The 14,335-nt window shown below is 53.5% G+C and overlaps 2 protein-coding genes across 2 annotated transcripts; one reads left to right on the top strand and one right to left on the bottom strand.

Annotated features, from left to right (window-relative positions):
- Positions 1–1,076: 1,076 nt before the first annotated feature.
- On the top strand, positions 1,077–5,874 carry CAV3 (caveolin 3). The gene is made up of 2 exons (XM_062610789.1): positions 1,077–1,300; positions 4,056–5,874. The coding sequence occupies exons 1-2, from the start codon at positions 1,187–1,189 to the stop codon at positions 4,395–4,397; spliced, it is 456 nt and encodes a 151-aa protein (XP_062466773.1). The 5' UTR covers positions 1,077–1,186; the 3' UTR covers positions 4,398–5,874.
- Positions 5,875–6,764: 890 nt separating this feature from the next.
- OXTR (oxytocin receptor) lies at positions 6,765–13,841 on the bottom strand. Its single transcript, XM_062610788.1, has 2 exons — positions 12,561–13,841; positions 6,765–8,064 (listed from the first exon to the last, which is right to left on the bottom strand). Exons 1-2 carry the CDS (start codon positions 13,483–13,485, stop codon positions 7,817–7,819), a joined length of 1,173 nt encoding a protein of 390 aa, XP_062466772.1. The 5' UTR covers positions 13,486–13,841; the 3' UTR covers positions 6,765–7,816.
- Positions 13,842–14,335: the final 494 nt, after the last annotated feature.

The following is a 14,335-nucleotide window of genomic DNA, read 5'->3' as shown; positions in this document are numbered from 1 at the left end:
TTTGCAATTTCACATGTGAAACAGGAAAGAAATAAGGCTCAAGAACAGCTCAGACACATGCATCAATTGAACACTCAACATTAATGGAGGTTCATATACAGTCCCCACCAATGAGGTTTTGCCCCCATATGCTGCAGTGTGTGGTGCTGACCCAGGGGTAAGTCACAACCACCTGCTGTGTCACCCCTACCGCACAGTGAGTTGTCACCAACCATCACCAGCACTGCATGGGGAGAGTTCAAAGCAGCCATAACCAAAGGGGCACACAAGGGAAGAACAGAAGGCAGTTATCCCAACATTACTTCACATGAAAATGCCCATAAACAACTGATTTGCCAGGAGCTTTGGGTGGGTGGTTTGATGGTGGTTGGTTGTTTTGGTTTGGGGATGGTTGGTTTGGTTCTTTTCCTACAAGACTGTTTGTTTTAAACAAATCTTCACTTGACAAGACCCAAGAGAGCACTGAGGAGATTGATGAGCGCTATCAAAATACAGCACAAGTTAAATAAAACATCATTAATACACTAAATGTCACTGTGCCCTGTGTCCGTTGAGGAAATACTTTGACTGTTGTAGACCTCTGAGTTGGTCTTGTAGGATTCCTCAAGTTTCTCTGTATGAAAGAGCTGGAACTGAAGGAATCCAAACCGATACCGTGAGCTGCTTCTGGACTTCCGCAGGGACCCCAAAGCCTGCTGGCTGTCGCAGGACAGTGTGGCTTCCCTAGGTGATCTTTATAGATGTGATTCCCATCTCCCCTGAGGCTCTTCATTTAGAGATCAGTAAACAGTGATTTCCCTTGTAAACAACCATTTCTCTCAGGCTTTTGAGGACTTTTGCCCCGGTTTGGGCATCATTTCTCCCATGCTGCCTCCCCACACGAGGGTCAAATCCCACCCGCACTGCTGGGGGTGCGTGCCCCCCCGCACCACCCTGCCCTGAGGGTGCCACCCATACAGGTACCCCCCAGAGGTGACAGCGCAGGGGCTGTCCCCAGCAAAGCCCCTTTAAGGGACACTTGGGGCGGCCTCGGGAGGCAGGACATTAATTTTAGCCTGGAGCTGCGCCAGGGGCAGCTGCTGCGGGCAGGGGGGCGGGTGCCTCCACACCACGTCCTGCCCTGGTCCTCCTACCGCAGAGCCCCATTCCCTCCTCTGTGACCCTCCACGCTGGCAGCAGAGCAGCCATGGCCGAGGAGCAGACCGACCTGGAGGAGAGGATCATCATCAAGGACCAGCACACCAAGGAGATCGACCTGGTGAACAGAGACCCGAAGCACATAAACGAGGACGTTGTAAAGGTAGGACTTTCTCAGCGCTGTGTTTCAGAAGCATCACTGCCTCCTTAATGCAGCCGGTGTGCTGGTATTGACGTTCTGTATTTGGCTTGGCCTCAGGCAGGGCTGCAATTCCCCAGTACAAGTGCCTCAAGAGGTGGTTACCTCGGGCAACAGGGAGATAACCTGCTAGAAGCCACAGACCTGCTGCCAGGGGCAGAGAGATGCTGGCTTGATGACTCCAATTAATGCAGTATTCCCTGCTCCTTGAATGCTCTCTCCAACTTCACAGTCTGTAGCCTTATACTTATGGAGACGCCTTCCTTTGTACCAGTAAGTGGGAAGTCAAAAATAAACAGGGTCAGCCCACATCACTCACCTAAAGGGAACCTGGGGAAAAAGCTGCTAATCTTTAGGACCCGACTATGCGAGCACGGTTTTGGTACGTGTTGTCCTATTGTGAAGATTGTTTTTCCCCACAGCGGCAGGAGGGTGCAGCAAGTCTCCTCCTGTCTATTTTTGATCAAGAGGAATTCTCATTCTAGCTGAACAGAGAAACTTTTTCCGGAACGCTCACCACTGAAACACAATTGCTCTAAGCTTTGTTAGTGTTATGCCAAAGATAAGTTTGGACCAAAGGAGAACAGGAGGAGATGGAAAGGTTTTGTTAAAACTGTATTTGAGAGACCAGAGTGGATGACGTGCTAGAAGGGACAGCATGCACTGAGCCTGTTCACAAAGGCTTTGAAACATGCCATGAACCTAATTACACAGTTGAAATGTAAGCCTGCATTTATGCATTAAAACACTATTACAGCTAAACCCCAGGTCAAATTCAAAGCCTCTGGGATGAGCTGACAGTGACAGCCATAGATGGGCACCCTTCCGGCACAGTGAGACGTGGCTGTGACAGCTGCCAGGCACCTCACTATCTCAAGCATGTTCCCAGCAGCGTGTCCCACATCTGTGTCACACCATGCCAGTGTCTCATCAGCCTTAGCCCATGTTTAGAGAGGTGCGGGGCTGCAGCAGCACCACCCTGCCACTGCCCTTGCTGGTGAGGACTGGGACAACCTTCAGCCCAATGGAACCCCATGCCCAGCACTCAGGAGCACACCTACCTGCTCCCCAGCTACTACTGGGGGTAACAGGAGCACCTTCCAGACCATCGCTAACCCTTCACACCAACCCCATTTCCCCACCTCTGCCTGTTCCCACTCAGGGATCCCCAAAAGCCTGTAAAGAATTTCCAAGCTCACACACTCACATGGCCACACTGCTGCTCCATCAGCTTCCATAGCATTCCTCCCACCTTAAAAATAGCACAGACGATAAGGCTGGGGATGGGGGGCAGAGCCAGCCCCAGCATAGGAAGCACAGCTCACCCCATGGCTGCTGCAGGGAAAGCCAAAGCCTCCCTATTCTCTTGTGGGCAGCAACACACTCAGAAACACCCAGTGCATGAAACTATATAATGCTCCTAAAGCACAGCAAGTAGAAAGGCATCTAGTGGAGGTAAGGGGAGAAACAGAGTGCTAAAGCTGAAGGTTAAGGCTGGAGGGTTCAGGTGGCCATAGATAAACCCATCCTGAGCATTACAGTGCGACAGCCAGAATCTGAGACCACATTACAGCTACAGTGGTGGCACCAGCCACAAAGGCTTTGCAGAGCTTTAAAAGCCTCCTCCCAGGCAAAGTATAAAACAACAGAGCAGTACCTGCATGTAAGCACGTTAGGGCAGTGCCTAGGTTCAGCTTGGGATCCAGCACTCTGCCTCCACCAGTCCTCCAGACCCTCCTGGTGCACTGTGAGCAAAGGGAACAGCACTCCTGAGACTCTTCTCTTATAGCCTGGTGCTCTCTTCGTTAACCGACCCCTGATTAGCTCCCCAGGCAGCTGTGCAGTGACCTGCAGCTCAGGCCCAGCCCCTGGGCAGCAGGGCTTTCCCCCAGCACCAGGTAACTTGGCTGCTGATTCTTTATCCATAGCAATGTTTTCTCCCTCCTGCCCACTCTAGGAAATTAAAGATGATGCAGAATGATTTCATGATCCAAGTGCTTCCAAAACCCGAATGGAGATTGCAGTTTAACATAAATGTACAAACAGACACGTTAACATCCCAAGGAAATGCCCTGCTATTTTTCACAACAAATAGCATGGTTCACGTATTCCCTAGAAATTAGTTACACCACATGAAATGAGATCTTTACATGTAGGTTGGAGGCTTCTGAAAGCATTTATCACAGAGACACTCCCAGTACCTGCGCACAACAGCACTATCCCTGTAAGGGCATGGCCCAGCTGATCTCTCTCCCTCTGCAGAAGGAACCCAGACAGACAGAACAGAGCACTTTGCCCTTGCATATATAAACTAATATATCACAAATGAAGAAGGCAGTTGGATTTTTATCATCACAAGCCACCTTCTGGCTGAGCAGGCAGCCCATGTGCCTGAATGCTAAAAAAGGGTAGGAATGGGCTCTGGCTTCCTCTGGAGTAAACACTCCCATGCACAGCTCCCGTTTGGCAGGCTTGGGCCTGGAAGCATCATCCACAGCTCAGGGTTTGGGACCAGGGAATGTGTCCTGAGTGGTCATGCCTGGTTTAGAGCATCCATCTCCCCAGCACAGCCCTTGCTCTCCCCAGCACAGCCCTTGCTCTCCCCAGCCCCCCTCCATTCAGGTTGTGCTCTGATGTTGCAATGGATCCCCATTCTTGCACTGGAGCCTTGAGGTTTCATTCCCCAAACCCCCTTTACCTCCATATTCTCTCCTCCCAGGTGGATTTTGAGGATGTGATAGCTGAGCCTGTGGGAACATACAGCTTTGACGGCGTCTGGAAAGCCAGCTACACCACCTTCACCGTCAGCAAGTACTGGTGCTACCGGCTGCTCTCTGCCATCCTGGGCATCCCCCTGGCCGTCATCTGGGGCTTCCTTTTTGCCCTCATCTCGTTCTGCCACATCTGGGCAGTGGTGCCCTGCATCAAGAGCTACCTGATAGAGATCCAGTGCGTCAGCCGAATCTACTCCCTGTGCATCCACACTTTCTGCGACCCATTCTTTGAGGCACTCTCCAAGATCTGCAGCAACATCAGAGTTGCTCTCCGGAAGGAGATCTAGGTCCCTACAGCTGCAGTACCCAGCCCCTTGCACATCCACCCTTCTACACAGAATTCCCTGGCTCCTGCAGTGTGCCCTGCCCTCAGGCACGTGGACATCCATGCACAGGGACCTGCACAGTGCTGCCAGGCCCTGCAGCAGAACTGGAAGTGAGGGATGCTCTCTGCATTCAGAAGCATGCTGGGCTGCCCATTGCTCTATCCTAGAGCCAGCAGTTTTAGGAGAAGAGAAGCCCAATAAGGCTCAGTGAGAGCCCTCGGCCCTCCAGGACCCCCTGCATTGCACCCTGCTCCCATGGGAAGGACAGCAGCATCTCCTGGACCACAGCCCCGGGCTGCAACAATAAGCTATGGTGCAGAGATGCTGATGGACAACAGACCAAACCCTGCCTGCTTCTCCATCCCTTTGGTCTAGCACGACACTGAGAGAAATACTTGCATATGGATTATTATTTGCTGCAAATAATTGCTGTTGTGGAAGCTTCTGTATTAAGTCATGGTGCACAAAAGTTTTATGGATAGAATAGTGAAAACAAACCTTCTTTTTTCATGTGTGCTCGCATTTCAGCAAAGCTTTGAAATCAGATCGATTAGTGCATGAAATGTTGTGTCTCCCTCCTGGGAGCATGTGCCTGGGCCACCGGCAATGGCAAAACCATTTGTGGCAGTTTGATGCTCACAACTTAATCTGAGGGAATCGCTATGCTCTGCAGTAGGATGTTGAACTATGTGGGCAGCACTGGGGCTGCAGAGGGGGCAGCCAGGCAGCACCGTGGGGAGCAACGAGAACAAGTGGCCCTTGGTAACTTAGCTTGAGACACGACAAGTTTGGCTTCAAGCTTTAGCTTGGTTCTCAGCTAAAGCAGACGTGCTTACTTTGATGCTGGGTCAGCTCTAGCCTGCAGCAGTGTGTGTATATCTGACACAGCAAAGGCAGCAGAGGAAGGAGCCTCCTCCAGGACATTGCCTGCACCCAGCTGCTCTGGCTCAGTGAAAACACAGGGATGAGGGGGAAAAAGTCCAATTTGGAGCTATGTCCTCCCCTGTCAATTAATCTGTTTAGTCCATTGTCCATGAACGGTACTTTAACTCTGAGGCACTCAAATCCTTCTTTGGCTCTGGCCTTAAGTGCTTTGCTGAATCAGGGCCCAGGAGGTCCCGTTCTTCAGAGGTTATTCTCAATTGTATTCATGTGCTTTTTTCCCTTGGCTTCCAACAAAGACTTGGAGCCAAAGTCTCTTCTAGGGCCATGCCAAGGACAAGGAAGAGCCAGATTTTCTTCTGATGCTCATCCAATGGCTTGGGATTGTGGACTGCGTTATTCCATAGCAATATAGCACCCATGGTCTAGCAACACCGGGCCTCAAGAGGGATGGAGTGATTTAAGATATTTGTATGGAGAAAAAGGTCTCTAAAACCACTTTTATCATGAGCATTTTTTAAAGCTTTTTTTGTGGGAATAAAAGAATTAAAAACAATACTGGGATTATATTCTTTTTAATTTTTTAGGGTTTTTTCTAGTAGTTCACAGCCAGAAACGAACAAACCTCTGAAATCCTGGTCTCCCCACTGCAGTGATGCATGGGTTCACGTGTCAGCACCTCTATTTTGCTTCTGACCCCTATAAATGTCTTTTTGCAGAACATCTGATATCCTTCCACTGCGACAAACCTGGAGCTCTGCTCCCCATCCCCTTCCCACTGCAGCCTGGGGATGCTGCAGGAGCCTGGCTGTGGGCTGCAGCATCACTCAGCCAGAGAGAGGGAGGAAGATGCTATATGCTTTCATGAGGATTTAAACCCACCTGGTAAAACATGCTGAGAGTGCATGTACTGGGTTGTGTTCAGCAAATGCACTGAGAGCTCACTTGAAGCCACTACAGAAAAATAGAAGGAATGCCATGATATGAAAGGTGAAATGTACTTGTTGATGACAGGGAAAAGATCAAGTTCACATTTAAATGAATTTTTTGTGTTCATTCCCAACACATAAGGCCAAATCATATTACCCTTTGCATGCAGGCCTTCCTCCTGCACATTCCCTGGCTGCAGATCCAGGAGACGGTGTGAGCAAAGGTAGGCTCATCCGTCTGCAGCCACTGGATCCCACTGCCACCAAATTCATGGGAAAGCTCCCACTGCCTTCAGCAAGAGCTGCCCTTCACTGCATCCATCCCACCCAGCAAAGGCTGTGGCATGGCGAGATCCATGTTAGGAATAAAGGGGAGTGTAGGTCTTCAGTGCCTGGTGCATTCCCTTCTAAAAGCATCCTTACTTACTTGGGTCTTCTGTTTAAAGTGTTGCTTCCCATCGATTTCCTTCATTTTCTTCGTCTATTGCTCCATCTGCACTTCCCCTCCCGCTTTCCATTAAGATGCAGTCAGAAAACTTTATTTACAGGTATTTCTTAACAATAAAAAATCCATGCCATAAGCATGACCTTGTGCGTTACAGAGCAAGAAAATTGCATTGGTGTAAAAGACTAAATGCAATCTGCGGTAAATCCAAAGCAAAAGCTTAGCCTCAGGGGACTCCGCAGGAGTTCCTCTGTTAAACCTCATGGAGTCCAGCTGTAATTCCACAGGCCTCCCTTCGGAGAAGCTTTAGAGCACACTCAGCAAACAAGTTATTGCACAGATCCCCTGGCCCTGCAGTCGTGTCTGCTCCCCTGGCTCCTGCTGACCCTTGTGCGCAGCCTTGCAGGAGCAGGGCACATGGGAGCAGAGCTGGCCAAGGGTAGGGGCACCCAGGTGTTAATGTTGCCCCGTGGCAGGCTTGTCCCCAGCCCTGTCTCCACTGCTGCCCTAACCCATGATGGCAGGACTGCCCTGCTCTGTGTTGGCAGTGCCACTGGCAAGCCCGGGCAGCACTGCACAGGGACGCAGGAATACAAGGATGCGGGGATGCAGGGAGAGGGCTGCCTCTGCCGCACAATACTTCAAGCAAAGCAAATATACCCGTGTTGAGAGCGTGGTGCCTGCTGCTCTGCCCCAGCCAGATGCTGGCAGCCTGTGGGGTTCCTGCTGCAGGAGGAGGTGGGGCAGTGCCCAACGCTGTGTGCCAGGGCGGCATCTATCACCCTGCCCCTTGCATCCAATGGGAACAGGGCACACCTGCCCCAGCAGTGTGGGATAGCTTGGGGCAGAACCTGTTCTTCCCAGTGCTATCTAAAAGCCACCTATGTCAGTGATTTGGGGGGCTTGGAAGTGGGTTTCTGGTGTCCAGTCCCAGGCAGTACTGAAGCCTCGACAACAGCAGTCCTCCCCTCACTCCTGCCTCAGTTAAATAAGATATATCTGTATATTACCTGTACATGCTTACACAGACATATATACACCTATTTATATAGACCCCCCCTTGCTTGTCCGAATCCCAGCTTTCCACAGGGAAGGCAGCACGGTGGCAGCACAAGGCGATGCCCTCACATCATGGATGGCTGCATGAAGCTCCTCTGGCTCGTGCTCTTGCAGCTGAGGACGAAGGAGGAGGAGTTGCTCTTCTTGCTGACGCTCAGGTCGCACGCCGGCTGCGACTTCAGGTAGTGTGTGGAGCAGCAGAGGAAGCGCCGCATCAGGTCGTGGAAGAGGTGCCCCGTGTACAGCATGTAGATCCAGGGGTTGCAGCAGCTGTTGAGGCTGGCCAGGAGCATGGCGATGATGAAGGGGGAGGCTGCAAGGCAGAAAGGACGTCGGCATTAGGGCATGGTGCAGGGGGGGTGAGAGCCAGCACCCTGGGGAAGTAGGCACCAGGCACACACCACCAGCATGACACATCCTCCCGTGCCAGGGATAGGCTGCCCTGACTGTAGAAACACCGTGGTTGATGCACTGGTAGAGAAGAGATGGTGAATAGAAAGAGAGAAGCAAGTTTTGGTTTAAGCAATTTGGGTTTAAAGGGTTTTTCCCTCAGAAAGGCTGCATTTCTCCTTCAGCTCCTGCGCTGCTTGGCATTACCCTAGAAATGCATCACAAGAGGAAGAGCTGCTCCCGGCATCACCTGCACCATTTGCCCTTACCATGCCCAAAGTGGGGAGGAGGGAGCATGGCCTCTTGGAGTTGCCATAGCAAAGAGTAGGATGGGAACAAACATTTTTCCCACCAGTAGCTGATTCAGGGCAGACTGGCAGCTTCCATCTGCTCGGGCTGTGGGGAAGCCACTCTCTCCCCTGGCCCCAGAGCGTCCCCTGCTCCTGGGCTCTCCCCACCACCAAAACGCAGGCAACAGGACGGTGCCTGTTAGCCCTGCCCCATCCATGCACCTTTGCCCAGTGCTATCCCAGCCCTGGTGACCAGCAGAGTTTTTCTTTCCCCCAAATTAGTTTTTCCCATACGATGCTGTGCCAGGGAAAATGACAGCCATTCCCATTTCAGTAATGAAGCCTGGGAGCATGGCAACGGCTCCTGGCTGCAAGCATGGTGCTGGGGACAGTGACAGCAGGGTGCCAGGATCTCCAGTCCCCAGCTCCTGCTGCTCTTCATTCCCAGCCCACAAAGTACCCAGTTGTCCACCAGAGAGGTCAGATCAGCACCACCAGCTGAGTAGGGGATGGTGGGACTCGCACCCTCATGGCAGTCAGACAGGAGCAGGGAACAGAGCTTTTATTCTGCCCATCCTCTCATCTCCTTGTGCTCTCAGGGGACATGAGCAGTAAGGATTCATATACGTGTTTGGCTGTTTCTGGTCCCTTTCTGCCTCTGCAAAACTTCACTTGCAGTTTTTAAACTGGAGAAGAAGCGTGAATAATGAATGCTACATTCCAGATTCACCTTTAGCCAACTCATGCATAATTCCTGCTCTAGTGATGTCTGGTCCAACCACTTTTAATTTCAAGCAAACGCTAAAGGAAATCCATGGGGAGTGGTTTACAAATCCTAGGCACAGGACCTGAAATACATCACAGCAATTCTACCCACTAAAAAAAACCCTAGCCAAGGCTGACAGCTCTTCCCTCTCTGCAGGAGACAAATTGAATTTCATGGAGCTTACAGCAGGGCAGGTTTTAAGTGTGGATCTCCCCCTCCTCTGGCAGGACTGCCGGAGAGCCCTGAGAGGCGCTGCAAAGAGCAAGCTCTGTCCTTTATGTATGTTCCCTCTCCCCATGCTCTGCACAGCCCCCTGTGCGGGCCTGTGGATGTCCTGCTGTCAGGAAGGATCAGCGGAGGCAGAAGGCTGTGCCCGGGAAGTGCTATGGGACCTCTGCTGCCAGCACTGCTACAGCGGAGAGATGAACTGAGGATTGCTCACTAATTCCCACAAACAGATAGATGCCATCACTCACAGCCCACGCTTCAGGACACCAGTTCCCAAGATTAAAGGATCAATATAACAGTTACGCTGCTTCACAGCCTTGCTATTATCTTCATGACTGCTTTAAGCCAACTCTGACTCAAAGCTCAAAATGCCACATGCAATGTATATTATCTGTAAGGTGCCCACAACAGAAACCTCGCTCTAAGCAATGGTCTGTGAAGGATCCCCGGTGCTGAAGCTGGCACCTGAACCATAAAGTGCAGCTCCAACCCACACTTACAGGGGCTGTAGGTTTGCATGGCCAGCAAAGGTGGAGATCACTGGGGTGCGGAGCAGGGTGACAGCAGGGCTGGGGGAGACAAGGATTGGGGCCAGGCAGGTGGGCAGCAGCATGGGACCCCAGCCCCATCCTGACACTGGCACAGCAGGGGCAGGGGTGCAGCTTCTGCGCCTCACTTGCCTTATTTCACTGAGGGTGTTTTGTGAAGTGATGAGGACTCATGTATAGAGCTACGGGGTCGGTATTAGCAGAGTGAGACCTCTCTGACCATCACTTTGCTAGCTCAGACAGGAGGGCTCCCTCTGTTTTCTTTACAGTCTTATCTCTACCCCCAACACATGCTAAACTGCAGCAGACTTCTCACCCTACAGAGGTGAAAGCACAGCCCTGAACAGCACTGGAATTGTACCCACGGCAGACCAAGCACCATGCATCCCTCTGCTAATGCCCAAGATCTGCATCTCACCACGCTCCAGGATGCAATGCACACAAAACCGCAGGGCCCCTGCTCAGCATTAATTAGGATTCAGTAAGGTATAAACAGACTCATCCTTGTCAGGGACATTCTTGATGACATCCTAAGTGGACAAAACTAAACGTTTTCTAAGTAGCTGACCCTCCCTCACACAGCCTTTGTGATCTGCGCATCATCTCCCAGGGTGCAGCCTGCCCACCATCTTCCATTCCTCTCTGATGCTATGCCCATGCAGGCTGCAAAGCCTACAAGATAAGAAACAGCCAAACTCCCTTCCTGTTGGGTACATCTCTGTCAGGCACCTCACCACACTGCCCAGCCGAGGCAGCCTGAGCCTCGGTGCAAAGGGAAAGAGATGCGGGATGCAGGACAACACTGTCTGGAGCGTTGCAGGCAAAGCCTCTTTCTTCTGCAGAGAGGTCTCCATCCCCCTCATGCCTCTGGGCAAACAGTGAGGAGGAGGGTGGGCCTGGGAGGAAGGGTTGGAGCCTCCTGGCTTTTGCTATCCATAATAACCCACCCGAGGCTTTTTCTCCTTGTGCCATGAACGCCAGACTCCCACCCTTTACAACAGACACGGGCTCCCGAGCAATGGAAACGTGAAGGGGAGAGGAGTTTGTTACAGCTCGGCAGGGCTGGAGCTTTCCTCTCAACCTAACAGCAAATCAAAAGAACAGCATCGCAGGCCCAGTTGCACAGGGTGAGGAAAGGAAAGTTCCCGGAGCAGGAGGTAGGGTGCGATCTGTGAACCCCCCCGTCCCCCTGCTCCGCGCCGCAGGAATCAGCAGAGCGGCAGAGGTTTGTTTGCTGATGAGTCAGGCAAAAGCCCTCGAGATTGCAGGTTTAAAATACAGCAAAGGGGAGAGACGCTGCTTCACCCCAGGGTGAGCTGAAAACTAGAAGTTTAAACAGCCTAAATCAGGTGGAAAACGAGAGAGACACAGAAGGGAGGCTTCAAGAGATGTGCTCCTCTGCCTGAAATAAAAGAGCAGAGAGGCGCAAGAAAGGCGAAGTAAGCCTGCGTGGCTCCTATCAGCTTTGACCCAGGGAGACAAGACATGCGTGGGCTGCAGGAGACATCATGCTCTCCCACACACAAGGTTAAAAGGTGAGGGTTAGAGCTCAGGGATAGGCTTAAAGAAGGGAAAAGAGTTCATAGTGCAAGTGAACTGTGCCCTACACTGTGAAGCCCTTTGCTGTGGCAGGGCTGCTGGGGAAGCCAGGAGGGAGCTGCAGCTCCTCACCCCTCTTTGGCATCGCCAGAGTCAGCATCTCTGCTGAGCTTGGTAAGCATCCCAAAGAGCTGCCATCCCTGGAGGTGCTTTTTTCCCTTTCTCCCACCTCACAAAGTTGTGCAGAGTATTTCTTCTAAGCTTTCTGAGCAGTTTTCCTTGCAGGTGCAGAGGGACCATCAGACACCTCCACTGCATGACAGCACAGACTTGCACAGCTACAAGTGTGTGAGACTAATGTCTTTTACTCTGCCTCAACCTTAGTGATGACAGGAGCAGCCAGCACCAAGTGTAAGAAATGACAAATCAGTGACACCACATCCTTTAGGGAAAGTCTTTGCTCATAAATCAGTGGCTTTCTGCACAAACCATGCTCCGGTCAGAGATAAAGTAACAGCAACATAGTCCAGGGTGGATGGAAATGGGAGAAGAGGAGAGGGAAAAGAGGGCAAAAGAGTAGAAAGCAAAGAAGTCAGTGAGGACAAAAGAGCAAGAAGAAAACTGGGGCACTAATGCTGCTGTTTTCTCCTGCTTCATCCCAGCACCGGGGTGGGCAATCAAACCACCACAGACCCCAGAGCACTCCAGAGGGCTGAGATCACACCCCCGGGGACAGTGGAAACCTCCCTGGCCACCACAACCACACAGCTTGAACAAACCTGAGCTGTGGTGGCCCTGAACCTGCCAGGTCTCAGCCAGCCAGCCCTTGCTTCCCCTGGGGAAGCTCAGGCACAGACACTGCTGCCTGTGGGGTGGGTTTTCCATGTTCAGGACCTTTTCCTGCCTCCCTCCCAGCCCCCTGAGACCCAGCCTGGAGCAGAGGTTCTGGCTGCCACTTGCAGCTTGTGAGTCTGCTGCTGGTGTCCCCGCAGCCACTGAGCTAAGCAGTCCATGCAAACACAGGGCTACGGGAAGGGAGAGGACATACCTTCCTTCGGAGCATTCATGTCCCACACAGACCACATCTGCACAAAGAAAAAGGGAGTCCAGCACACTATGAAAGCTAACACTATGATGAAGGTCATTTTGACTGTTCGGATCTTGGCTTTGGAGATGAGCCTGGTGCTGCTGACCCTGGCAAATGTTGTCCCACTGTGGGAGCTGGAGCTCACGCTGGGCCCATGAGCTGTCTTAAGCTTCACGTTCTGCCAGATTTTGAAGCTGATCAAGCCATAGCAGATGCTCAGCATCAACACAGGGATGATGTAGACCATCAGGGTTATCCAGGTGACATAGGCTTTAGGTCCCCAGGGCTGGATGAAATCTGCCCAACAGTCGTAAACCCCGTTCCCTACATCCCTCAGAGAAAATATGTGGATCTGTGGGATGCTGACCAGCAGGCACAGCAGCCAGGTGAGGAGAACAGAGACCCGGTCCGCTCTCCTGTGCAGAGACCGCAGCGGCTGACAGATGGCCAAGCACCGGTCCAGGGACATCAGCAAGAGCATGTAGGTGGAAGCAAACATCCCCACTACCTGCAAGTACTTGATCAACCGGCAAAGGAAATCTGGCCCGTAAAACCTAAATGTGATGTCCCAGATGAGCTGGGGCAGCACCTGGAAGATGGCCACGACCAGGTCAGCGATGCTCAAGTGCTTCATGAAGAAGTACATGCGGGACTGCTTCTGCCGGGTGGTGTGGATGGCGAGCAGCACACACAGGTTGCCGGTCAGGGCGAGGAAGAGGATGAGGCAGAGGACCGTCACCTCCACCTTGGCCATGTCCTCGTTCCTCTTCAGGGGGTCTGCGGTGCTGTTCTTCCCGGAGGTCTGGTTCTCCATGCGGAGGCTGCCGTTCCCCAGAGAGCTGTTGATGGTCCATATGCTGCTCCCCGCGAAGTACAACTTCTCCATGGCCAGCTCCGTCCCACATAGAGCCTGGTACAGAGAGGGTGGGTGGCAGATCCTCTGCGAACGCGTCCCCGTTTGAGGCAGCCGTGTCCTCTGCGGCTCTCCTCTCCGGCGCTCACCTCGGCGGGCAGGGCTGCTCTGCCTCTTCCCCCGGAGCTCCCGTCCGTCCCTGTCCCTGTCCCGGTGCCCGTGCCCTGGGCTGAGGGCTGTCCGCCGGCTCCACCCCGGCCCCTCCCCGGGCTCCCGACGCTCCCGCAGGCTCCTGCCCCCAGACAAAACCAAGGCGCTGGAGGAGGATCAGCGGGAAGGGTCGGGACACGCCGGGTCCCCGGCGCAGCGCTCCCGCCCCCCCGGCGCTGCCGCACCCGCACACCCGTCTCCGGCACCTCCTTCCGCACCCCATCCCCGCACCCTCCCCGCTCCCCCCGCCGCCGGGTCCCGCCAACAGCCCCTCGGGGGTTCCGCTCCTACCGCCGGACCCTGCCGTGCCCCTGCCTGCGCTCGGAGCGGCCGCCGCGAGAGGGAGCGGCAGCGCGGAGGCTGCCGGCGGGTCCCACGGTGATGGGCGGGGGCTGCAAGAGCTGCTGGCAGGCGGCGTTCCCGGTACCCCCGAGCCCCCCGGGCGTGCGAAGCGTGGAGGGGTGGGAGAGCGCCCATCACTCTTCCTGCCCCCGCCACCCCTCGGTCCCGCAGCCTCGGGCCGGCGCTGGGGAGAGCAGAACCGCCGGGAGCAGACGGGATGTGTCAGACCGCAGCGAGGGCACGGCCCGAGCCCGGGCTCTGCTCCCCGAGCTCTGCCCGCTCTGGCTTGGGGGTTCCGAGTGCCGGGGGGAGCTGCGCTCTGACTGCTGGA

The sequence above is a fragment of the Pezoporus occidentalis genome, unplaced genomic scaffold (genome assembly GCF_034315485.1).
Source record: "Pezoporus occidentalis ecotype Australia unplaced genomic scaffold, CSIRO_AGI_Poc_V1 ctg149, whole genome shotgun sequence".
Taxonomy (NCBI): Eukaryota; Metazoa; Chordata; class Aves; order Psittaciformes; family Psittacidae; genus Pezoporus; species Pezoporus occidentalis.
The sequence above is the reverse complement of the archived record's forward strand: the minus strand, read 5'-3'. Positions and strand labels throughout refer to the sequence as shown.

What these genes read in the sequence shown, in the direction of transcription:
- CAV3 (XM_062610789.1), top strand. Translation starts at nt 1,187, where the DNA reads ATGGCCGAGGAGCAGACCGACCTGGAGGAGAGGATCATCATCAAGGAC. An exon ending in TAAACGAGGACGTTGTAAAG is followed by an intron (nt 1,301 to 4,055) that starts GTAGGACTTTCT and finishes CTCTCCTCCCAG; the next exon opens with GTGGATTTTGAGGATGTGAT.
- OXTR (XM_062610788.1), bottom strand. Translation starts at nt 13,485, where the DNA reads ATGGAGAAGTTGTACTTCGCGGGGAGCAGCATATGGACCATCAACAGC. An exon ending in CATGAATGCTCCGAAGGAAG is followed by an intron (nt 8,065 to 12,560) that starts GTATGTCCTCTC and finishes TCTGCCTTGCAG; the next exon opens with CCTCCCCCTTCATCATCGCC.